General features: G+C 33.0%; 3 protein-coding genes across 3 annotated transcripts; 2 read left to right on the top strand and 1 right to left on the bottom strand.

Moving 5' to 3' along the window:
- The first annotated feature begins 1801 nt into the window (after positions 1–1801).
- LOC109789022 (transmembrane 9 superfamily member 8) lies at positions 1802–6785 on the top strand. The gene is made up of 7 exons (XM_020347888.3): positions 1802–2069; positions 3983–4147; positions 4238–4347; positions 4435–4540; positions 4623–4735; positions 4836–4986; positions 5302–6785. Exons 1-7 carry the CDS (start codon positions 1962–1964, stop codon positions 6457–6459), a joined length of 1911 nt encoding a protein of 636 aa, XP_020203477.1. The 5' UTR covers positions 1802–1961; the 3' UTR covers positions 6460–6785.
- A 15499-nt stretch (positions 6786–22284) lies between these two features.
- On the bottom strand, positions 22285–22802 carry LOC109795463 (uncharacterized). The gene has a single exon (XM_020354981.3). It carries the CDS (start codon positions 22740–22742, stop codon positions 22464–22466), a length of 279 nt encoding a protein of 92 aa, XP_020210570.1. The 5' UTR covers positions 22743–22802; the 3' UTR covers positions 22285–22463.
- Positions 22803–24306: 1504 nt separating this feature from the next.
- LOC109792999 (early nodulin-like protein 15) lies at positions 24307–25622 on the top strand. Its single transcript, XM_020352462.2, has 2 exons — positions 24307–24571; positions 25109–25622. Exons 1-2 carry the CDS (start codon positions 24397–24399, stop codon positions 25480–25482), a joined length of 549 nt encoding a protein of 182 aa, XP_020208051.1. The 5' UTR covers positions 24307–24396; the 3' UTR covers positions 25483–25622.
- The last annotated feature ends 579 nt before the right edge of the window (positions 25623–26201 follow it).

Consider the following 26201-nt stretch of genomic DNA (forward strand, 5'->3'; position numbering starts at 1 on the left):
ATATTATAATGTTTATATTAATTATATGACGTTGTGTTTTTGTTAAGGGAGTGAATGAAATGAACACATTCCTATTTTTCGTTTTTGTGCTCGAGAGCCGACAACATTCCTTTTTAACTTTAAGATTTTAGTTTTAATAAAGCCAGATTAAAATCACTACCAAACATGGTCTTCAGGTTGTATTCTAATAAAATCATCACCATCTTCAACATTTGTTTTTATCTGAAAACAGACTTCAGATCTGGTTCATAAATTATTTATTATTCCAAGAGTTCGTTTTTCTATGAATGCATAAAAAAGAATTTATGCTCATAAATCAATCAGAAAACATTATCAAAACTAACGTAAAAAACCATTACCTTCCTATTTATAATTTTTTTAAAAATAAAATAAAAGCAAAGGGCAATTGTTGAGTAATTATAATTGTAAAAATAGTTTTTGAACGATTTTAAAAAGTGAAAAATGATATAAAAAGGAGTTATAGTAATAAATTTGTCGAGAAAATATGTAAACTTTTTTTTGTTAACATAGATGTTCTTAAAGTAATTATTATAAAAAAATTAATGTATAATATGCAAGTAATAGTTACAATTGTATAAAGAAAAAACAATATAATCTCTAATTCAATTGATTAGAGAATTATTCATGGTAATAAAATTATTTAAATGTATTTCTACGCATATTTCTAAGCCATCTCCTCCTAAGTATTTTATAATCATAGTCATGTCAAAACCTATTAATTATAATTATTATAAAAGTAAATAATTTTTCAATTATATTTTGGCTTAATTGCATTTTTATCCTTCAAGTATTGCAATTGTATAATTTTGATCCTCAAGATTTTAATTGGGTAATTTTAGTCCTTAAAGAATTACAATTGTGCAATTTTGGTCCTTTAATTTTTAATTCAATTTTAGTCCCTCAAATATCATAATTATGAAGTTTTAGTCTCTCTCATTACAAATTTAATAATTTAATATATAAATTAAAAGTTACTAACAGTAACTTTTATATTGGTTTGATATATATTTATATTTTTATAAAAGAATATTAATATATACTAAGTTATATTTATCAAATTATTAATTTATCTATAAATATACTAATAATATTATTAATATTAATTTATCAATAATATTATTAAAATAATAATATATAAATTTTATTTATTTAGTAATAATAATAAATATATATTATTTGATATATTAACAAAAATTATAATATACGTTAACTTGAATAGATAAATAATTGTATTTTTTTTAAATATTGTATATATATATATATAATTATATATATTAAAATTATTAAATTTGTAATGAGAGAGACTAAAATTGCACAATTATGATATTTGAGGGACTAAAATTGCACAATTATGATATTTGAGGGACTAAAATTGCACAATTATGATATTTGAGACTAAAATTATTCAATTAAAAATTAAAGGACCAAAATTACACAATTGAAATTTTTTAAGGACTAAAATTACCCGAATAAAATCTTGAAGATTAAAATTGCACAATTGCAATACTTGAGTGATAAAAATGCAATTAAGCCTTATATTTTATTGGTATATATACTATTTTCTATTTTCCCCTTAAAAAATACTAACTTTAATAAAAGTATTTATTTTTAGCATTGGTAGCAGATCTGATTTGAATTTTGAAGAAAAGCATTGACAATTTAGTTCCTAATTCCCCCTCCAATCAGATGAAAGAAGAAATTTCCGATCCTACCCTCACTTGAAGGAAAATCAGTGAGGCAGAGGAGATTAAAGTAATAACCGTAGCTATTGGTAACCGGAGAGAAGGTTTCACCTCGTTCTTCAATCTTCACCTCACCCCCTTATTATATCACACTCTCGGCCTCAAGTCTCAACGAACATAACAATTCGAAACACCTCAAAGTCACAGATCTATCTATCTATCTGTTTCTCTCTCTTCGTCGTTTCCATCTCAAACGCCATGGCGTTTTGGAGATCCCTCGCGTTCTCCGCGATCATTCTCTCGCTCTTCATCCACGGCGCTCTCTGCTTCTACCTCCCCGGCGTCGCTCCGCAGGATTTCCAGAAGGTTCGCTCCATTTCCATTTCCATTTTCATTTTCCATTTCGCGCGCATTTGTTTTCTTAGGTTTTCCGTTCCTTCAAATTTATCGCCTATTCGCTACGTAACCGCTCGATCTGTGTGTTCCAATCTGAGATCTGAGATGGACATGATCGATGCTATATTCGTTTTTGAATTGTTGCATTGTTTTTGTTTAGTTTGGTGGTTGAAGTTGTGATTTCCATTTTCCGGTTGTTGTTTGCGTTTCTTGAGTGATAATGAGGCGAACATTGCGGTGCTGCTGTCGGGAGATTATTAGTGTGTATTGTGTGTGGAAGTGTTGTTGTTGTTGTTATTGTTTGTGTTAATTTGACTTCGATCTGGTGTCGGTGGAAAGCTTAGTTACTTTGGTGATGCTAGTGTGACGCATTTTGATGGTTTGATCCGCTTTAGTTACTGTGATAATGTTAAAGTTTCTTGTGTAAATAGTTTTTTAACGCTGGCGGTTGGTTGAATTTAAGCTCAATTTGTAATTTTAGAAGCATGGAGACTTCTAAATGGTAGTTGTGTTGAATGCAAATTCATGTTAGACACTCGATGGAGACTTCAAATTTCAATTACTTAGTTGCATTTTTTTTTTTAATAATTTTTGTTAATTAAATTTTTATGTTAATGCTGATTGGAATATCTCAATAACTAGTATTTTTGCATGTGGAATGCACAGGTAAAATATTTATTATATATCATTAAATTTTATAAATTATATATATAAATATATAAATAAATATTATATTTGAATATATAAATCATATTTAAACTTTGTATAAATAGATATTTTTAAACATATATATTATATTTTAGATTTATGATAATTAATTTAATTATAGCGCGATATTATTTTTATTTATTGATAATTTATTTTAGAAGTATTAAAATTTAATTCATAAATAATTATGATAAGTAAAATTCAAATTTGATAAGTAATTAAAAAATTTCTAAATTCCCTCTCGTCGGAGAAAACCTCCAAAAATGTTTTTGTGCAAGATAGAGATTTGTGTTTAATTTATAAGGGTTGATTAGGTAAATTTTAGAAAACAAATTGTTTTGTCTGTATTCTGTAATGAATTTTGCTCATTTTTAAAATCACGAGTTCTTTCATGTGATTTAAAATTTTTAAGGTTTTGGAGATTTATTCTTAGAAGATTTTGGATACTAGGACTGGGAACTTAGTGGTGTAGAAAATGTTATGTTGTCGCAGAGATGAATTGTATTATTTTCTATTTTCATGTACTTTGTCCTGTTCCAATTAGAGAAATAATTAGAAGCTTAAAATTTGTATTTGTATTTGCCAGGAAAAGTGTAGAGTGAGACTATGAGAGCTGAGAAGAGCTAATATTGAATGTCCAATTATATATGGATAGTTAACATTGTTATACAAGAAACTAATGTTGACCATTTATGTAAGATTCAAATGTTAAGATTAGCTCACACTCTCACCATATACACACACATACTTACACTTTGTGTTAATTGTTTTGTGTTCTTTGAATGAGGTGAGTGGTATTAAATTTTGTCTGTTCTAAATATTGTCTCACAAATTCATTAAGAATCATGTCACTTTTAGCCAGTTTATTGCTTCTGCATCCTGTCAAAGACCGATAGGACAGTAGGACATCTACAGTTCTACACTTAATCATTAAGCTTCTTTGCATGATTTTTATCCCCCATATTTTCTCTGAACATGTTAACTACCAATCAGATGCATGATGCATTGGGTGTATGTAGTTAAGCTTTGGGCCTTCTTCATCTGTCTTATCAGTATTGTTTTCTGCCCTTATATTCCTGTATGTCCAGTCTTCTCTTTTAAATTAATAATAATGAATATCCATAATACATGCATAGATTTGCTTGACTGACTATTTTAATTTTTATATGGTGCAGGGAGATCCATTGCAAGTGAAAGTAAACAAATTAACTTCAACAAAGACCCAGCTTCCGTACACTTACTATTCTCTTCCTTATTGTCCCCCAGAGAAAATAGTGGATAGTGCTGAAAATCTTGGAGAAGTTCTTCGTGGCGATCGCATTGAAAATTCTCGTTATGTGGTAAGTTTCACGTGAAATGTGAAATGTTAATTCTTGCTTGATTAATTATGTTATGGTTATCAAGTGATTTACTCAGTGACATATTTGCAGTTTAAAATGCGTGAACCGCAAATGTGCAATATTGTGTGTAAGCTTAAACTTGATGCCAAAACTGCAAAAGAGTTCAAAGAGAAGATTGATGATGAGTATCGAGTAAACATGTATGGCATTCAGTATTTGTTGTATATTTTCATGCCACTTCTGTGCTGCAATCTTGTATCTTATAACGGATCTTCCTTTTCTTGCAGGATCTTAGATAACCTTCCTCTGGTTGTTCCCATAAAACGGGTGGATCCAGACTCTACTGTTTATCAACTTGGTTTCCATGTTGGACTCAAAGGGCAGTACAGTGGGGTATGCTCATTATTTTATAGGACAATGTTTATTGTTGTGATCATCACATGTTTTCTTGTGCTTACTTTGTTGAAATACACAGAGCAAGGAGGAGAAGTATTTTATTCACAACCATTTGGCTTTTACTGTCAAGTATCATAGAGATACACTAACTGAATCTGCCAGAATTGTGGGCTTTGAGGTTAAGCCATTCAGGTCAGTATTTTTGTGCTTGCTTTGTTTTATTAAGTTATTCTGTTTAAAAGTTGTGGTTTGTAGCAAGAGTGATTTTCCAAATATGAATGTTTCTGTGCAGTGTTAAACATGAATATGAAGGGAACTGGGATGACAAGACTCGTTTAACAACCTGTGACCCTCATGCTAAACACACAGTTGTCAATTCCAACAGTCCTCAAGAGGTTGAAGAGAACAAGGAAATTATCTTCACATATGATGTTGAATTCCAGGTGAGGTTATCTTGATTAAATATTACATGTGTACTTTCTTTGGTAGATATGGATGAGCTATTGGGCCATAAGCCAAGTAGTAGAAAATATGGTCTGAGAAGAGTCTGATTTATGAATCATGTCCAAGTAAATAAAATTCCTTGTTAATGGGCAGTTTGTCTAGTTTAATATGTTTTTATTTTTATTTTTCCGTAACTTCTTTATTGTTCCTTCTGTTCAAAGGGAGTCGTCTTCCTTGTTCTATTCCCCTCTTCCTCGTCCTATTTTCATCTTTGTCATCTTCTTTGACCTGCATCTACCTTTGACTACATTCAGGAGAGTGATGTGAAGTGGGCTTCAAGATGGGATGCCTATTTGCTGATGAGTGATGACCAAATTCACTGGTTCTCAATTGTTAACTCATTAATGATTGTTCTCTTTCTCTCGGGCATGGTAGCAATGATAATGCTGCGTACACTTTACCGTGATATTTCAAAGTACAATGAGTTAGAAACCCAAGAAGAAGCACAGGAAGAAACTGGTTGGAAGCTTGTCCATGGTGATGTTTTTAGGCCACCAAATAACTCAGATTTGCTGTGTGTCTATGTAGGAACTGGTGTTCAGTTTTTTGGAATGATACTAGTAACAATGATGTTTGCTGTCCTGGGGTTCCTTTCTCCTTCAAACCGAGGTGGGCTAATGACAGCCATGCTCTTGCTTTGGGTTTTCATGGGGATTTTTGCTGGTTATGCCTCAGCCCGCTTATATAAAATGTTCAAAGGTGGGGAGTGGAAGAAAATTGCCCTCAAAACTGCAATCTTGTTCCCTGCAATTGTTTCTGCCATTTTCTTTGTATTGAATGCTCTCATATGGGGACAAAAATCATCTGGAGCTGTGCCATTTGGAACAATGTTTGCCCTGATCTTTTTATGGTTTGGGATCTCGGTTCCTCTTGTTTTTGTGGGTGCTTATGTTGGATTTAAGAAGCCCGCAATTGAGAGTCCTGTGAAGACAAACAAAATCCCAAGGCAGATCCCTGAGCAGGCATGGTACATGAATCCAATCTTCTCAATTCTGATTGGAGGAATACTACCATTTGGAGCTGTTTTCATTGAGCTTTTCTTTATCCTCACATCAATCTGGTTGAATCAGTTTTACTACATCTTCGGCTTCCTCTTTTTGGTCTTCGCCATCCTCATTGTCACTTGTGCTGAGATAACCATTGTGCTTTGCTACTTCCAGTTGTGCAGTGAGGATTACTTGTGGTGGTGGCGTTCGTACCTCACATCTGGCTCCTCTGCTCTGTACCTCTTTCTTTATGCGACATTCTACTTCTTCACTAAGCTTGAAATCACGAAGTTAGTATCTGGGCTTCTGTACTTTGGTTACATGCTTATAGCGTCCTATGCCTTCTTTGTAGTAACCGGAACGATCGGATTTTACGCGTGCTTTTGGTTCACGAGGCTCATCTACTCCTCAGTCAAAATTGATTAGTTATAGCAATCAGTGGTTTGGATTAATCTACTACACTTCTTAAAGGATGAAGACCGTTTGTGTAAGGATTTTGAAATTCAGGTACTGTCATGTTCAGAATCAGATGTAACCTTATTCTATGCAATTTTGAACTGTGACGACACTGTTATTCTTTTGTTTCAATATCTTTTACTTGCCTGAGTTATCGAAGTATAGATTTTAAGGTACCCTGCAGTCTAACTTGGCTGTTTTCTGTGTTACTACTACTCGGGAGAATTACAAGTTGGCCCCTTGTCAGATGATTTTTTTATTATTAGCGTTGTAATAAAAATGATAGTGCGCACTCATGAGCATCGGTGCCTGTTGAACTCTCTTTTATCTTATCATTATTGTGCCAACCCGAACTGTTTATATTTTTGTTATTTTTCTGCAGTTGCATATATGAATTGGTATTTTCACATTTGATGGAATTGTTAGAACAGTGACGTTTGATAATGGGGGATTCTTTATTGTGCTGCCTGTTTTAGTATTTGTTTGTGCTATAGAAAATTCCCAAAGTATCTAGAGTAGGCGGTGGATATCTGTTTTGGTCACCACTTCCATCCTATTTTTAGTACTGTATTTGTACGAGCTCATTGATTTTTTGGTGTTGCCAGTAACTAACCGTCCAAACTAAAACTAAAAACGTCACTTGAATGACCTCTCTCATGTCTACGATTAACAAGAGAAATATTATAAGTCATTCTAACAACTTTATTACAAATAGAGTAATAAGGATGATGCCTGTTACACTCGACATTCAAGAAATGAAACTGCAATAGCAGAATCTGACTCTTCCACAAATTAGTCTTTAGATAGCCCTGTATCCTTGGCAAGCTTCATGCCATGTAAACAGCTCAAAGCTCAGTTTAGACAACCGAACACAATCCAATCTTGCACGAAAAGACTACCATGAAAGTTCCATGGTGATCACGAATGATTCCCCACAAACAGCTCTGAACCAGCCACTCACGAATGATTCCCCACAAACAGCTCTGAACCAGCCACAACTGCCGCGTCGCAATTCAATTTAAGAGCACCTTCAGGAGGCAAGGTCCAAGGTATATGACTCTGAGGCAAAGGATAGTCAGTACCACGACCTGGCTTAAGTGGAGATGAGAAAGCCTACAAAATACTAGAAGTCTTAGCCTGTATATGAACTACAATACTAAAAATAAAAATATTAGGATATGTATTATTGAAAACAACATTGTTTCGCATAATCCAGATATCATCCAGAGCAACAACAAACATAGTTTCTCCCTGTTGAAGCAGATTCCACTCTAGCCAAAGCATCCACTCCAATGTAAAGAACTCACCATTCAGCATACCGTTAAAATGTTTACTCCACACACTTCTCGCCACTGTATAGTTATGCATAGCATGCATTAAAGTTTGAGGCTCTTCATGACAAATTGGGCATAAAGGATCATTTCTCATGCCTCTCTACGCATACCCGAAGTTATTGATGATACCTGAAGTTATTATTTGAGATCTAGCTTTTATGCTCTAAGGCCTTTTGACAGGAGGTACTATTTTATTTCAAGGTACTGTTTTATTTTTATGGAGTTAATATGGTATAAAAGAGTTATATTTCATTAAATTTAAGAAGTTTTTTTTTTTGCACGAAATAAACGTCGCGGACAATAACAATTAGGGATGTGTTTGGATTAGTTTTTAATTCTACTAAAAACAATTACAAAATGACGTTGAAGACTAAAACAATAAATAAATGTTTCATTTTTTAACCATAATTTTAGGAGTCATAATCCAGGAGGGATTCAAACATGGTGCTATTAAAGCAACGCTTAAGGAAAGTGAAAGAATATGAATTTCCAAGCAACTCATCTGAGTGTCACAGAAGTTGCTTAGGTTGCGAACTAGGTATCAAAGGTCATAATATCAGGAAAAAGTAAGGGAATATCAATTTATAAGCAACTCTTCTGAGTGTCCATAAAGTTACATAATGTAACAAAAAAGCTTAGGCAGCGAACAAAGTACAAAGCAACATGCATTTGCTTTGAATATACATATCCTACTGATCAATTCTCGAAAGAACAAAAAGAAACTGAAATTTCCCTTATGCTATATCCCCAATTTTTCACTTTTAAGCTTCTATTATATATATATATATATATATATATATGTATATATATATATATATATGTATATATATATATATATATATATGTATGTATCAGATGATTTTATAACAAATAACCTGAATTTAGTATTACCTTTAAGAAGATTCAAAGAACTTGCCATCAAATAGCATATCCAAATTAAGAAATCAATTTGAGATCTTAACTTTCTTTTTGTAGTTCCTTGGTTGCTACTTAAAATTTAAGAATACTCGCTAATTTTCATTTTAATGATAAAATTTTAAATTCTTAACTCATTTTTAGTAAATTTGTTTTGAGAAATGTTAAAATATAGACTAGTTCAATGATAAAATTTTAAATAATTGACTTACTTTACTTTCTAATTAATCTTTTTAATTAAAATAATTTTTTAATCTTTAAATTTATCCTTTTCAATTCTTCATCGTCTCTAAGATTTCTGATTTTTTTTATTTATTATTTTTAGTGTTTATTGTCATTTTTTTTTAAATTGTCTATTTAATATTCATGTAGTTTAGATTTTCAATTTGTAAAAAACATCTCAACAATAAATTTCACAAGTGGAAGTACAATTTTAAAAAAAATAAGTTTAACAAAATGAATGAGACCCAAAATAGAATTAATACTACTTTCAAATTCAACAAAAAAAACAACGTAAAAAATAAAATTAACAATAAAAATTAAAATAATTAAAAAAAACTACAAGAGTAAAAAGATCTATAAACTATAAAAACTATAAAAAAAAATATAATAATTAAAAAAAGTATTTTAAATTATAAAATTTTAAAAAAATAATAAGTTAAATTATAATGACAAAAAAAGAATTTTAACCAATTCTTAACTTATTTTTAGTAAATTTATTTTGAAAAATGTTATAAAAAAAAATACTCTTTGATACTCTTGTTGAAAACGCTCATTTTGATTTTGTTAAAAATTATTAATCGAAAACTATAAAATTTTACATCTGTTATAAAGAAAGATAAATAGAAAGAGCAAAGAAGACAATATAAGATAGAGAAAAGAATCTGACTAGTGTATAATCTTTGGCAGAAAACTAACCTATTTATAAGTACATGTGGTAACTGAATAATTACACAATAAAGGGAATAATACATAACGGAAATATAAATGGTAATGATTGATAATGAATATTGGCATCCACTAATTAAGCCACTAATTATTATTCATAACACTCACCCTTAGATGTCCAATATTTAGAATGTGCCTTGTTAAAACCTTACTAGGAAAAATCCTTTGGGATAAAAACCTAGTGAAGGAAAAAGAGTACATCATTCATAAATATTTATTTCTCCCTCTCATGCATACAATCTTTAAGACGACGGAGTCCAATCTTGTGTATCAATTGTTCAAAAACTTTTCTTGGAAGTGACTTTGTAAAGAGATCTGCTAAGTTGTCACTTGAGCGGACTTGTTGAACATTTATATCACCATTCCTTTGAAGATCATGAGTAAAAAAATTTTTTGGTAGAATATGCTTTGTTCTATCTCCCTTTATGTATCCATCTTTCAATTGTGCAATACATGCAGCATTATCTTCATATATAATTGTCGATGTCATTTTTCCAGAAGATAAACCACAATTTTCCCGTATGTGTTGAATCACAGATCTTAGCCAAACACATTCACGATTTGCCTCATGTAATGCTAAAATTTCAGCATGATTAGATGAAGTGGCTGATATGTTTGTTTTACGGATCGCCATGAAATGGCTATACCACCACTTGTGAACAAATATCCTGTTTGTAATTTACCATTACGAGGATTCGACAAATAACCTACGTCTGCATAACCATTTAGTTCTGGTTTGGAAATATTTGAATATAATAACCCCATATCCATTGTACCTCTAAGATAGCGAAGGATTTGTTTAACTCCATTCCAATGTCTTCATGTAGGTGAAGAACTATATCTTGCTAACAAATTAACAACAAATGCTATATCGGGTCATGTATAATTAGGAAGGTACATTAGTGCTCCTATAGCACTAAGATATGGTACTTCAGGACCAAGTATTTCTTCATCCTTTTCTTGGGGTCTAAATGGATCTTTATTAACATCTAAAGATCTTACAACCATGGGAGTGCACAATGGATGTGATTTGTCCATATAAAACCTTTTAAGCACCTTTGTTATATAAGCTTCTTGATGCACAAGAACCATTTTCTAAGTATTTAACTTGCAGTCCTAGACAAAACTTTGTCCTTCCTAGATCCTTCATTTCAAATTCTTTCTTTAAGCAATCTATTGCTTTTGAAAGCTCTTCAGGAGTTCCAATAATGTTTATATCATCTACATAAACTACAATTATGGCAAATCCATTTTGAGATCTTTTAATAAATATACACGGACAAATTAGATCATTTTTGTATCCTTCTTGTAATAAGTATTCACTTAGTCAATTATATCACATACGACCTAATTGCTTTGGCCCATATAGGGACTTATTTAATTTAATCGAATAATCTTCTCTAGAAATTGCATCGTCAGACAAATTAAATCATTCTAGGAGTTTCATATAAATGTCAGCATCAAGAGAGTTATATAAATATGCTGTAACTACATCCATTAGATGTAAATTAAGTTTTTCATGTACAACCAAACTAATTAAATATCGAAAAGTGTTTGCATCTACTACAGGTGAATATGTCTCTTCAAAATCAATATCGGGTCTTTGTGAAAAACCTTGAGCAACTAGTCTTGCTTTGTATCTCACAATTTCACCATTTTCATTTCGTTTTTGCACAAAAACCCATTTGTATCCAATTGGTTTTACACCTTTTGGTGTACATAGTACTGGTCCAAAAACTTTTCGTTTAGCAAGTGAGTCTAATTCTGCCTCAATTGCATCTTTCCATTTTGGCCAATCATTTCTTTGTCGACAATCGTTGATGGACTTTGGTTCTTGATCCTCAATATCATTTATTTCATTTAGCGCTATATTATATGCAAATACATCATCAATATTGACATTGTTTCGATTCCATCGTATTCCATTCATGACATAATTTATTGAGATCTATTCATTTTCAATAATTTCAGGTACCTGAATTTCTTCTAGAACTGAAATATTGGTTATGTCAGAGGAATCTTTTTGAGTTTGTACATCCTCAATTTGGTCATTTTGCTCTTTAACTCCCTTTTTTATTCGAGGATTCTTATCCTTGGAACCAATTGATCTACCACGCTTCAGGCGTATTTGTGACTCGTTTGTAGTATTAAATTGTCCAACAGGGACTTCGACTCTTATTGGAGCATTAGCCGCTGGTACATATGACTTAGTCACCCTTTTTGTATCTGTGAATACATTTGGTAATTGGTTGGCTAGATTTTGCAAATGAATTATCTTTTGAACTTCTAGTTCACATTGTTTTGTACGAGGATCAAGATGAGATAATGATAATTCATTCCAAGTAATATCTTTTTCTAGCTGTTTTTGTTCTCCCCCTAATGTTGGGAAGATCAACTCATTAAAATGGCAATCGACAAACCTAGCCGTAAATAAATCTCATGTTAATGGTTCAAGATATTTTATTATAGATGGAAATTCATACCCAACATATATTCCGAACCTTCTTTGATGACTCATTTTGGTTCTTTGAGGGGGGGCAATTGGAACATATAAAGTACACCCAAAGATTCTCAAATGAGAAATATTAGGTTGCTCACCAAAAAACAACTGTAAAGGAGAGAATTTGTGATAATTTGTTGGCCTGATGCGAATTAATATTGCGGCATGTAAGATTGCATGCCCCCAAGTTGACATTGAAAGTTTTGATCTCATGATTAATTGTCTTGCAATTAGTTTTAAACGTTTGATAAATGATTCTGCAAGTCTATTTTGTGTATGAACATGTGCTAATGGATGTTCAATATCAATTCTAATGGATATACAATACTCATTAAAAGCATGAGATGTGAATTCACCAGCATTATCCAAATGAATTTTCTTAATTGGATAATCAGGAAAATGAGCTCTTAATCTAATTAGTTGAGCTAATAATCTCGCAAATACCTGGTTGCGAGTTGATAATAGACAAACATGTGACCATCTTGTTGATGCATCAATTAAAACCATAAAATATCTAAATGGTCCACATGGGGGGTGTATTGGTCCACAAATATCACCTTGTATTCGTTCTAAAAATAAGATAGATTCATTTCCAATTTTTGCTGGTGATGGTCTAGTTATTAACTTTCCTTGGGAACAAGCAATACATGAGAAAATATTTGATTGAAGAATCTCCCGACTATTCAATAAATGTCTGCATGAATTTTCAATTATTTTTCACATCATGATAATCTCAGGGTGACCTAATCGATCATGCCAAACCTCAAATTTATTTTAATTTGTAAACTTCTGGTTTACAATAGTATGTGTTTCAACTGTATTAACATACATGCAATACAGTCTATAAGAGAAAACAGGTAATTTTTCCAATACTTCCTTTTTATTCAAGTGGATTTTTGTGATACAAAGATATTCTACATTCTCTTCATTGTTTGTTTCAATATGAAACTCATTTAAACGAATATCCTTGAAACTTAATAAGTTTCTATAAGACTTAGAAGAATATAATGCATTTTTAGTATGCAACTTCGTTCCTCTTGGTAACAATATATTAGCTCTTCTGGAGCCTTCAATTATATTTGTAGTACCATATATGGTACTAACTTTGATTTCTTGCATCACTAAATTTGAAAAGAATTTATTATTCTTAAGAATCGTGTGAGTCGTTGCACTATCAGCGAGACACATATCTTCATTATTGATGCTATGATCAATATCCATTCTTCATAAAATTAAAAAAAATTGTAAATAAGCAATATATATGATAAAAGACAAGAAGACAATAATTTTTGGGAAAAAAAAATTTAACGATAATTTATATGTTAAAAAAAATTATAATTCAATAACATCAAAACATAAGAAATACCCAAAATCCAATAAATAAAATATGGAAAAAAAAATATTTTTGAACACTCCCATCACCAATAAGGTGATCAATTTTTCCATTCAGATCAGCAAAGAAATTAGCAACATCCAAGTGAGTAACATCCATATGACCATAATCTGAATCACCTTCTTCTTGAGCATAATGTGTCTCTATCTTCTTTTTCTTATTAATTGATTCTTGGTAAAGTTCAACAAAATGCTTTAGTGTACAACAAGTACGTGACCAGTGACCCTTGACACCACAACGATAACATTTGTTTTTCTCGTGTTTGTTATCATGTCCATCCATTTCCTTCTTATTTTTCCCATTATTTTTTCACTTCTGGTATGAAAAATTGTTTTTTACCTCATAACCATGACTACGACCGCCTTTACTACCACGACCACGACCACGGCCACGATTATTTTCACGGCTATGACCATAGCCTTGACCACTAGTTTCTTTATCATGTGTTGCAACATTCACTTTTGGGAATGGAGCAGAACCAGTTGGTCGAGCCTCATGATCTTTTAATAAAAGCTCATTATTTTACTCAGCCACAAGGAAGCAGGAAATTAATTCAACATATTTCTTACACCCTTTTTCTTGATATTACTACTGTAGAAGCACATTAAATGCATGAAAAGTGGAGAATGTTTTTTCTAACATATCTTCATCAGTAATTTTTTCTCCACACAATTTCAATTTAGAAGTAATGCTAAATATTACAGAATTATATTCACTTACAGATTTAAAATCTTGTAACCGTAAATGCATCCAATTTGGGAGAATCACAGTCTTTTGGTGGTCATTAATTATTCCAAAGAAGAAGTGAGTCTTTTATGGTAAAATATTCAATTTTTAACCCTTTATGAAAGTGATGAAAAAGAAAAATCATAACTTTAGCCTTATCTTGGTTAAATGCTTTGTTTTCTTCTTTAATATGTAGACACCCAATTTCGTTCGGGGGGCATACAAACGAAGAAATGGACGTCTATTATCAAGGAAATGAGCTCCCAATCATGGAAATATCAAGACATGACATCAGGAGGCTAAAAGCCCAAAAAAAAGCTAGTTTTAGTAGCCCGGAACGGGCTGTTCCAAAACTGGAACGGGTCGTTCCAATTTACAAAAAAGTGCCTAAATCCCTAAACTGGAACGGGCCGTTCCAAAATCGGAACGGCCGTTCCAAATTTGGAACGGGCCGTTCTAGGCTCTTTAAAGAAGGCTAAAACACACGTTTGGAACGAGCCATTCCCAGATTGGAACGGGCCGTTCCAAATAACAAAAAAAGGCTTGAATTTTTCATTTGAAACGGGCCGTTCCAGAATGACCTTTATGTGTTAAACGAGCCTCCGGAACGGGCCGTTCCGATTTCAGAACGGCACGTTCCAATACACTAAATTAACACATAACGGCCAGATCCAGAACGGGCCGTTCCAATTTCGGAACGGGCCGTTCTGGACCCTGTCTGAAGCCTATAAATAGGAATCTCGACCACATTTCTGAGGACCTCCAAAAATTTCGTCCAAAGCTCCATAGAGCTCGAAATTTCTCCCTTTTTTTCTCTCTCTCTCTCCTATTGTACTTCTTGAGTTTTGTGAGGCATATTGTAGTGTGAAAGGTTGCCACAAAGCACCTAAAACCTCCATAGTTGAAGATCAAATAAAGCTTGTTACGAGGTATTACTCATCAATCTCTTGTTTTATCTTTCTCTTCTTTTATTTTACATTGTTATAATAAAAATAATCATGTAGATATTTTAGAGTCAATTGTTTAATTTAAATTTCAAACATGTAAATAGTCATCAATAAAAGGGGATTTAATATTTATATTATTATTATTTATAATGTTAATTTCGTCATAGGGTACCGATTAAGGGCGTTGTAGGGGTGCTTAATACCTTCCCTACACGTAACCGACCCCCGAACCCAATTCTGGCTATCAAGGCCATTATTGGACTTTTAAAAACCTTTTCTTTTTCCAATGTTTTGAGTAAAATATTGGTGGCGACTCCATGAACCTATTTTCAAAACCATTAATTAAGGATTAGTCTGGTGTCCGAGCATTCCTTAATTGATGAGACTTTTAAAAGGATGTCTAAACCATTAGCTGAAAGATCATAAATTTTCGGGTTGCGACAGATGGCGACTCCACTGGGATGTTTAAAGAGGGTCAGGCCCATTTAATTGACGAAGTTAATAAAATAAAAATAATAATTTAAATATTTTTCTCCTTTATTTTATTTATTTGTTTGGCTTTAATATCTGTTTGTTTGCTTATTTAAATTGCGCACTTGTTTGAAATAAAATTGTACACAAACCTTTGCACACAATAGTTTCCCCTACACCCGGGGGCATGAGGGTATTAAACATAGGGAGTGGTTGACGTACGATCGGCCCAAGTTTGGCCTTAGAGCCTGCGAGCCTTGTCGGAAATCACACTCAAGGTGATAACCAGTTACTCTAGCCCGAAATACTGCGACAGACCTTAGAGTTTGCCAGTAACGACGACAGAAATACTGGGTCTCTATAATGGGGGCACCTTGGGAGCCTTAAACACCAGTGAGATTAGAACCGTCCCATACAACACACTTTTCTTGACAAGGACCACAGACCAAGGATTTGATCATGATCGTTCGTGGGTGTACGTGGATTGAGCATATGTGTGTGCATTTGTTTGTATTATTTTATTCTAATAAGGTGGATTGGAATTTTATAATAAGCAAACAATAAAGATAATAATAATAAAAATAATAATAATAAAATTTTATACCCCTTTGTACATTCTTAGGTGAGCATTCCATTAACATCATATAGGTAGTTTCCTTTTTGTAAAAAAAAAAATTAATAAAAGAAATCTCGTCTTTACCATGCATCATTCCCTTTAGATAATAGAAACATGATAAAGATTAGGAAAAAAAAATGACATGCATTCTAGATTAGCTCATTAATTTCATTCATTTTATTTTATTAGCTAAGGAGGATTAGGTTACCGTATGGGTAGAAAGTTAAGAAAAGAAAAGTGAATGCTCTAATATACGACAGTATCTGCGTTATAAAGAAAAAGCCCAAATCAATTTTTTAAAAATATACTATGGTTGGGCCCTTGCTTCAGTATGTTTGTTGAAGTAAGTCTTCTTAGAATCTAATATAGATTCTCACTTAATACTGTTGAAATCTATTCGAGCATTCACAAATAAACAAATCAATGAGACTGATATTTATTATTCTCAACTTTCTCTACATTCTGCATTACATTCATTTAGAACATATCCCTCCTTGTAAAAGAATAAATAAGAATAAAAGGGGAAATTAACCTATGTGCGTAAATCGGAAGTAATGAAAACAAGCCATGCATAAAGAGTTAAGGGTAAAGAACTCCACAATCATTAAGACGCCAACTCTTACCCTAAGAGGATAAAGCCGTGTCGCGCAACCGTGAAATCCAAAGGGAATGGATGGATCCACACTCTTAACGAGTTGCAAGCTAATAAAGAGAACCTAAGGATGACGAATCTCTCAAACACTAAGGCAAAACGATTAGAGCTTTCTCAAAAGGTGATTTCAACAAGAGAGAAGCATTGCTTGTCAAGAAGCTGCTAGAATGAAAACCCGCAAAGGGCGTTCTAGGAAAAAAAAATGTCTGTTCGAGCTGAAAATCGAGAGACAGCTTGAATGTTCCTCTTCAGATTTCATAGAAAGCTCTATCATCGCTTCTCCCCATTCCTACATCTCAGGAAAGATACGGGTTGAGAAAACCTTCATGAGAGAAGAAGCCAAAGGCCCTCCCTCTACACGAAATCTTCTGAAGCGCCACATCCAAGCAAGTGGAGGACTAGCTCTACAGTTAGATGACCTAAGCCTCTCTAAGGGGCAACCTTCTTCTTTTTCTTTGTGTACGAATCACGAACTTGGGGCATGCCCGGGCCCTCAAGCTACATTAAATGGGCACGTGTAAATTGACAATTCTATTTTAATGCCATACACTTTTCTACTTCATTTCTCTTCTCCCTTTTCTCTACTCTAAGCCTCGTCAACAAATCCTAAATGAACAAGTACATTTAAAATAAGGACGTCATTAGAAACAATGGCTTTATACAAAAAAAATATAAAGATCAATCAAACTTGGCATAACTTGTGGATAAAAGCCCAAATGAAATCAGTGCAAGGGGCATCCCCCTCTAATGGAGTAATGAAAGATGATCACAAATGCTGCAAAGACAAAGGCCCGACAGGAAACCCACTAAGGGGGCTGCGCAAAAGTTAGGGCAAGATCTGCTAGGCAACCCACAATTAACAAGGGTAGCCTAGGCAAAAGTAAGGATCAAAAGAAAATGTCCGCTAGGGAACACATCTCAAGTAACCTAGGCAAAAGTTAGGACAAAGCAGCATCCCGACCTGAAAACTAAAAGGCGACTCGAGAAGATCATTTAATCAATATGAAATCCCAAGTCATGGCTTAACTCTAAAGGAAATAATAAGCTAACGCGGAAAATGATTTCCTCACTTTGAATGTACTTGTGCATCAGCCTAAACCACTAGCCTACTTTGACCAGCCATTCTTCTATAAACCATTTTTGAAAAAAATCCTTTCTACCAAAACTTTTACAAAAAATATATATATATATCCTCTTCCTTTCTTTTCTTTTGACCTATATGGCATTAAGATAAATTTGAGAGATACACGGAGTATGCACAATGAACACTCACAAGGAAAAGATGGAGGTGTCCTAGAACAGAGTCTAGGTACACCTAATCTAAGGGCTAACATATCATATCCGGTACAAGCGAGAGGGCTGAACTACGCAAACCTTAGGTTAAAGAAGCAACACTGAATTCGACAAGGCTAAAGGATAACAATCCATGTCATTGATCAATGCGCATAGATTAATTTCTTGAAAGTAAAAATAAATTTGCATTTTGAGCATTAGCATAGAAGCATCATTGCATAACATGCATATGGCACAAGCGTGCACAAAAGGGTATAAGTTTTATAAAAATAAAAAATAAAAATAAAAATCCAATTCATTCCTGCTTCGCATTTTCTTTTGCATTCTTGCATTCTTTGTGTGTGTCTATCTATCCCCTGTCGGAGGAATCAAGAGGCCGAAGCACTCATAAAAAAGATCAACAACTAGACAGTGCCTTAAAGCCAAGGTCATGTCAAAAAGCATAGCCCCAACAAGGCATTCCATACAAGTGGTTTCATATAGCCACCAAGAAATAAAACACATGTCAACAGAAAGACGGGATAGAACCGGACGAGGAAGAATAATCAAGTCCACAAGCATGAAAAGGCTATCACGCCCTACTCCTCAATTGAAAGAAGGATGATTCAAGAGAATGCCAAGACTAGGAATGGTCTCCTTACCAAAGCCAGGAGTGACTTCCAAAATAATACTTGTCAATAAATATTAAGCAAATAACATCATCATGGGATGGGATCCCTCCACCAATGATGATAACAAAAGATAAAACAGAAAAAGGCAAGCTTCATACATGATGAAAAAGCCGAAGCATTTATAAAAATAGTAGAAAAAGGCAAGCTTCAAATATGAAAAAGCCGAAGCTAAGAAAACAAAATTTAGAGAAAAAAAAAAAAAACCTATTACAAGCAGGGACAACACCAGAATCTCTGTCAACCATCTACTCCTTTGCCCCAACACAAGGGCACCACTTATCAACAATCCTCGTCAAGGGGCAACCACATCATCAACACCAGCAGACGGCCTGGAGAGGCTATGAAAATACTACGGCCTGGAGAGGCTATAAAAATACTACGGCCTGGAGAGGCTATGAAAATACTACGGCCTGGAGAGGCTATGAAAATACTACAGCCTGGAGAGGTTTCGAAAATACTACGGCCTGAAGAGGCTACGAAAATACTACGGCCTGAAGAGGCTAAGAAAATACTACGGCCTGTAGAGGCTACAAAAATACTACGGCCTGTAGAGGCTACGAAAATACTACGGCCTGCAGAGGCTACGAAAATATTACAGCCTGCAGAGGCTACGAAAATACTACAGCCGACAGAGGCTACGAAAATACTACGGCCTGAAGAGGCTATGAAAATACTATGGTCTGGAGAGGCTATGGAAATACTCCCTCTTAAACAAGTTACAAATAAAGGGACACACCATCACAAGAAGAACAATGGAACATCTACTCGAAGACTGAAGATCAGGTGTACAGTTCGTTAGCCTTGTTACCCAATAGAGTATGCAACCAACACTCAACTGCTCTGAAGGGCAACGATACGAGCAAATACACCTATCCAAGGAAAGCAACGTAGAAGCATCACACAAAGAGACAAAGAGAAGACCCAGACGAAATGTCTACGTCTTTACTTGCCTTTGGAAAAGCAACACATAGTTATTCCAAAGGACAAGTAAAGAGGGGCAGCTGTAGACACCCAATTTCGTCCGGGGAGCATACAAACGAAGAAATGGACGTCTATTATCAAGGAAAGGAGCTCCCAATCATGGAAATATCAAGACATGACATCAGGAGGCTAAAAACCCAAAAAAAACGCTAGTTTTAGTAGCCCGGAACGGGCTGTTCCAAAACTGAAACAGGCCGTTCCAATTTACAAAAAGTGCCTAAATCCCTAAACTGGAACGGGCCGTTCCAAAATCGGAACGGCCGTTCCAAAATTGGAACGGGCCATTCCAAGCTCTTTAAAGAAGGCTAAAACACACGTTTGGAACGGGCCATTCCCAGATTGGAACGGGCCGTTCCAAATAACAAAAAAAGGCTTGAATTTTTCATTTGAAACGGGCCGTTCCAGAATGACCTTTATGTGTTAAACGCGCCTCCGGAACGGGCCGTTCTGATTTTGGAACGGGCCATTCTGGACCCTGTCTGAAGCCTATAAATAGGAATCTCGGCCACATTTCTGAGTACCTCCAAAAATTTCGTCCAAAGCTCCATAGAGCTCGAAATTTCTCCCTTTTTTCTCTCTCTCTCCTATTGTACTTCTTGAGTTTTGTGAGGCATATTGTAGTGTGAAAGATTGCCACAAAGCACCTAAAACCTTCATAGTTGAAGATCCAATAAAGCTTGTTACGAGGTATTACTCATCAATCTCTTGTTTTATCTTTCTCTTCTTTTATTTTACATTGTTATAATATAAATAATCATGTAGATATTTTAGAGTCAATTGTTTAATTTAAATTTCAAGCATGTAAATAGTCATCAATAAAATGGGATTTAATATTTATATTATTATTATTTATAATGTTAATTTCGTCATAGGGTACCGATTAAGGGCGTTGTAAGGGTACTTAATACCTTCCCTACACGTAACCGACCCCCGAACCCAATTCTGGCTATCAAGGTCATTATTGGACTTTTAGAAACCTTTTCTTTTTCCAATGTTTTGAGTAAAATATTTGTGGCGACTCCATGAACCTATTTTCAAAACCATTAATTAAGGATTAGTCTGGTATCCGAGCATTCCTTAATTAATGAGACTTTTAAAAGGATATCTAAACCATTAACCGCAAGATCAGAAATTTTCGAGTTACGACATAATAGAGTCTCCAAGACTCATTACATCTAAATGTATTTCAGTATCTAATATTCAAGATAAATAATTCTTTCCTATAATGTTAAGAACAACAAATTCAAGTTTCGCAATATTTAACATGTTCAGTACTATCATAAAAAAGAGACAAAATTAGGAAAGAAAAAAAATCATAAATAACCATAATTATTAGTTATTAATAGTACTTTAATAATAGAATCAAATTATCTCTAATTTAATATATATTATCACATACAAAATAAATAAAATATATGATAAATATATATATATATATATTGATATGACATAAAAAAATTATTATAAAATATTTAAATTAATAACATGAATAGAAAATACATGTCATAATATTATTATTATTAGACAGAGTAAATGTATATAATATATAAAATATATCATGTCAATAAAACATAAATATTTTTCACTTTTGATAAAAAATTAATAAAATAATAAAAGTTGAACATTCTTCTTTGATAATGTCTTCTATACATTTTAAAAATGTACGAAAAATTTCTATTTCATTCTATCTTCAAAATTACTATAATGTCTTCAGGATTACTTTGATTTATAATAATATAAATAATATAAATATTTGATAAAAATTTTATTATAAAAAATATTTGTCTTGAAAAATATGACCTTCTTAAAAAAGAAAAAAAAAATCTTCACAATTTTCTCTTGTAATTGCAAGACCAATAAATAAAAGACTATCATGTTGATAACGTGTTATAAAAAAGATAATTAAAGAGAGTAAGAAGACAATATACTTTCCTACTTTCCCAAAGATTATACACTAATCAGATTATTTTCTCTATCTCTATCTCATATTATCTTCTTTGCTCTCTCTATTTATTTTTCTTTATAAGAACATCACATTTATTATATTCAGTTCAGCTACACTGAGATGGAACCAGTTGAATTATATAAGAACCAATCAACGGTCAGCTTTTTTAAATTAATAAAAATGTGACTTCAAAGGCCACAGACAGGACCTTAAACAAGCCAACCTTTAAGATTACTCCGTATACTTACTCACCCCTACATTTATTGACGAAATACTATTTATATCCTCATATTTGGAGGACCAATTTTGACAGTTTGAAAATGATTTCGGAACAGGAAGATTAGGCAAATTTCAGTGATTAGAGATTAAGAGTTCGGTTAAAAATATATTAAAAAAAAGGGCATGAAGAAGAACAATGCATTATTCATATTGCATCACGAAATTGCATGACCAGTTAAACACAGACACACACACAACGACATGAAATGAAGAAACAACAAAGAGTAGTCATTGACACCTTTGAACTAAAATTGAAAGTTAAAGAAAAGTGGTATATATATAGTATATTATATAATAATGTCACTATTTCTTAGGGTGAGTGTCTTCAGGGTTTGCAACTCCAACAGAAACCTTGGCAACATCCTTAGCACTAGCCTCAGGCTTCTTCTTGGAGTATAAGACTGTGTATCCCACTGCAGCAGTAATAAGCAAACCTGCTATGGTCATGGTAGTGAAGTTGTAAGGAAGTGATTTTCTCTGATGAAGTACTTCGGTGGCTCCATGGCCTGGGGGTCTCTTTGAGGCTTCGGCTTGTGCTTTTTCTGGATCCATTTTCTTCCACTCTTCTTTTCCTTCACCCATGACTTTCTCTTTTCTTTCTCTATATGTGAAATATTACTATTATTATCACATAAACGATTACTCCTGCATGCATCGAATAAACCATGAAGATGTTGTTGGCCACGTATCACCCCAACATGGCTATCTTCTCAACACGTATGCCTACGCGTCATTGAAGGGGCCACGTGTGCTTCCACGAATTGAAAACGCAAGCTATACCTAGTTGGTGCACACCTCATGCATGCATGCATGTTACCATGCACTTTTCAATTGGGAAATTGTTTATTATATATATACTGTTGTATATAAGAGGTTGTTTGTATATACTTTATAAGTATTTTTTAAAAAAAAAATTCTAGCCAAAAGTAGGTTTTTGTAGAGGTAACACATGTACTTAATTTTCTTGTATTTCGAGATGGTTTTGAGTGCTGTTTATTATATGGCAGCAAATCATTTTTGCAAGTCTTCGACTTGTTCTGATCACATCTCGTGGTCTTAATTATCAAGTTTTGTGGTTATAAAATTTGTTTTGCCTTTAAAAAGAAAAAAAAATAGATGTTTTGTTTAGATGTAGGAAAAGTTACAATCAAAATTTATGTAAATGTAAGAATAATCAGCATTCTTAGGAAGAAAATTATTAGTACGTGATTGTTTTTTCATTCATAGTACTGAAATATTTAAGACTATTTAAAGAAAGTCAAATCTTTATTTTATGCAATTTCGATCCGTTAATTCAAAGAAATTATAAATAAATAAAAATTGTATAGTGAATTAAAATTTTCATGCTATTATTGTTGAAAAAAAATTCTATTAGATCCGATGTCGCTTTGATTTTAGATAAAGAAATCTCGTTTAAATTTAAATAATTTTGTCGTCATTATTGGACGACAAAGCAATCAAGAATCTGTTTGGAGTATCAAAGTGAATTAATACAATCCACTTTTGGTGAGAAAAAAAAAAAAAAAAACCTAAGTCAATCATAAATAGGTGAGAGTTAATTGAGTTGTCTTAACAAAATAAATATATAAAAAAAATTAAAAATAGAAAATAAATATTTTTAATTAGAACACATATTATAGGATCGATTTGTTTGAATTTAAAAAGAATATTGTTAAAAACTAATTTTTTTTAAAAAAAAACTTTGAATTACTTTTAAAAAGCCAAAACTATAAGTACTTAAAAAAACAATTTAAATGAGTGCATTAAAAATAATAAAATTGTTTATTTTATTAAAAAACTTATTTTTAAAAAAACGACCGTAAGTTATTAAATTTATTGCAAGTCTCTCGTAATGTAAGTAAAGTCATAGGATTCGACCAAATCAAAGAGTTTCTAGAAACATCGAAGCAGAATGCATCATCATGCTTCGTACAAAGAGTGATACATACGTATAAAACCAATTCGTATTCCTTTTCTTTCTACAATTTTTGCACTCAAATACCGTATACTATTCCTCTGACATGGTTTTTGACCGTTACTATTCACACAACAAAACAAAAATGAGTGGTCCATACATGATGTTGCTGTTCCCAATGACACCAAACGGCTAGTTTCTCCTCAACACAACCTTAAATACAGCACTCTAACACTTCAACTCCAACAGACTTACTTCACTCTCACCTTTCTTATTCTCTTCCCTTTTCTCTCTCTATAACGTTGAGATTCAAAGGAAATAATGGGTGCCTCATCAAAAGTTTCTATTTTGGTTGTCTTCCTCCTCTTTGGGTTCTCAGTAGCTAAGGAAATATTGGTTGGAGGCAAGACAGATGCATGGAAGATTCCATCCTCTCAATCAGACTCACTAAACCAATGGGCAGAAAGATCTCGTTTCCAAGTTGGCGATTATCTTGGTAACTTCATTTCCCAAATTCTTTTTTTTAAAAAAAAAAGTTTATATGCAACTTTTTACCTCGATTGATGCAACATATATTGTAAATATTGCTAGTGTATATTCTCAATTAAAATTAATATTTGCATAAAATGTGTTTTATATAAAGTGAGGAATGAGAAATGATGGTCACACACTCTCCTGCTCAGAAAGTTTTTATCTAAAACTACAACAAAATTATACAGCTCAGAAGGTTTTAATTGAAAACTATAATACAATTATAAGAATGTGTAAATATATTTTTTAAGTAACTTTAGTACTTTTGCTTCATTAATCACTAGTTTGCATTTCTGTTTTTTTATTATTGATAGAAATATCACAAGTTTTTTTGAGTCCTGCTCACTAAATCATGAAAGAGTGCTTCAATGAATTGTGAGGTTCACAAAATTTGTAATTTATTAGTGTAAAAGAGTGTTAGAAAAAGAGTGTTGCCGGTATTTTTTCTATGAGAAATTCTTAATGACTATAACTTGACATGTTCATGAATTTTTGTGCCCAGTTTGGAAATATGATGGTGGGAAAGATTCAGTTTTGGAAGTGAGCAGAGAGGATTATGTCAACTGCAGCGTCTCTAAGCCAATAAAAGAGTACAGTGATGGAACCACTAAGGTGGAGCTTGACCGTCCTGGGGCATTCTACTTCATAAGTGGGGCAAAGGGTCACTGTGAGAAGGGTCAGAAGCTAGTTGTGGTGGTTTTGAGTCCAAGGGGGGGAGGAAGGTACACTGGTGTTACTTCACCAGCACCTGCACCTGCACCTTCTGCTGCTGAGTTTGAAGGTCCTGCTATTGCTCCTACTAGCAGTGCCACTGCTTTGCACGGAGGCATTGTGATGGCTCTGGGAGTAGTAGCTGTGTGGGGGTTTTCAATGTGAATTGGTTGATTTTGTTGGATGTTGTTGTTTAGCATGGTGTATGAGACTGTCACAGTGAGGTGATTGTCGGTGTTATTTTTTGTAGGGAATATGATTCATTTTTTAAATATAGATTTTATGTTATGGCTGCCCGTTTCCAATTTCCAGTGTCTTCTTGAATTATACAGTATTGTGCCAACACAAATTGTGAAAATATACTCCACTTGTCTAGCTGGAGTACATTTAATAGTTAATGGTATTCTTCAATTAAAATTAGAGTCGATGAAAATTGATGTCTAAACATATATACTCGACATATACACATTGATAACCAAAGCAAAAAGTGGAGTATACATTATATTAAAAAATTGGCAGATTATTAAGATGATTGCTATCTAATTTTGTGGGAAATGTATTTTTCAAGCGATGAAGGGAGACCTGTGTAGAAAAGTTCCAAAACTAAAGCTTGGTTTCATTTTTATGGTCCTTGTAAAATTTAGAACACTTTAGTAGCTTTAAAAAACTAAAGCTTGTTTTAAATAGCGTAAAAATATTAATGAGGGGGCATTTCAAGATTTAGAACACTTCATTTTGAAACTTCTAAAAGCCATGAGATTTTTAACCAACATTTGAAACTTCTGATTACAAAAAAAAATTAAAATAAAAATAAAAATGAAAAAGTTGCCAGAAAATAATGCAATAAAGTCACTTTTGTCGAGGTTATTGTGACAAGATACCGG

The sequence above is a fragment of the Cajanus cajan genome, chromosome 9, assembly GCF_000230855.2.
Source record: "Cajanus cajan strain Asha chromosome 9, NIPB_CcT2T_4, whole genome shotgun sequence".
Classification (NCBI taxonomy): domain Eukaryota; kingdom Viridiplantae; phylum Streptophyta; class Magnoliopsida; order Fabales; family Fabaceae; genus Cajanus; species Cajanus cajan.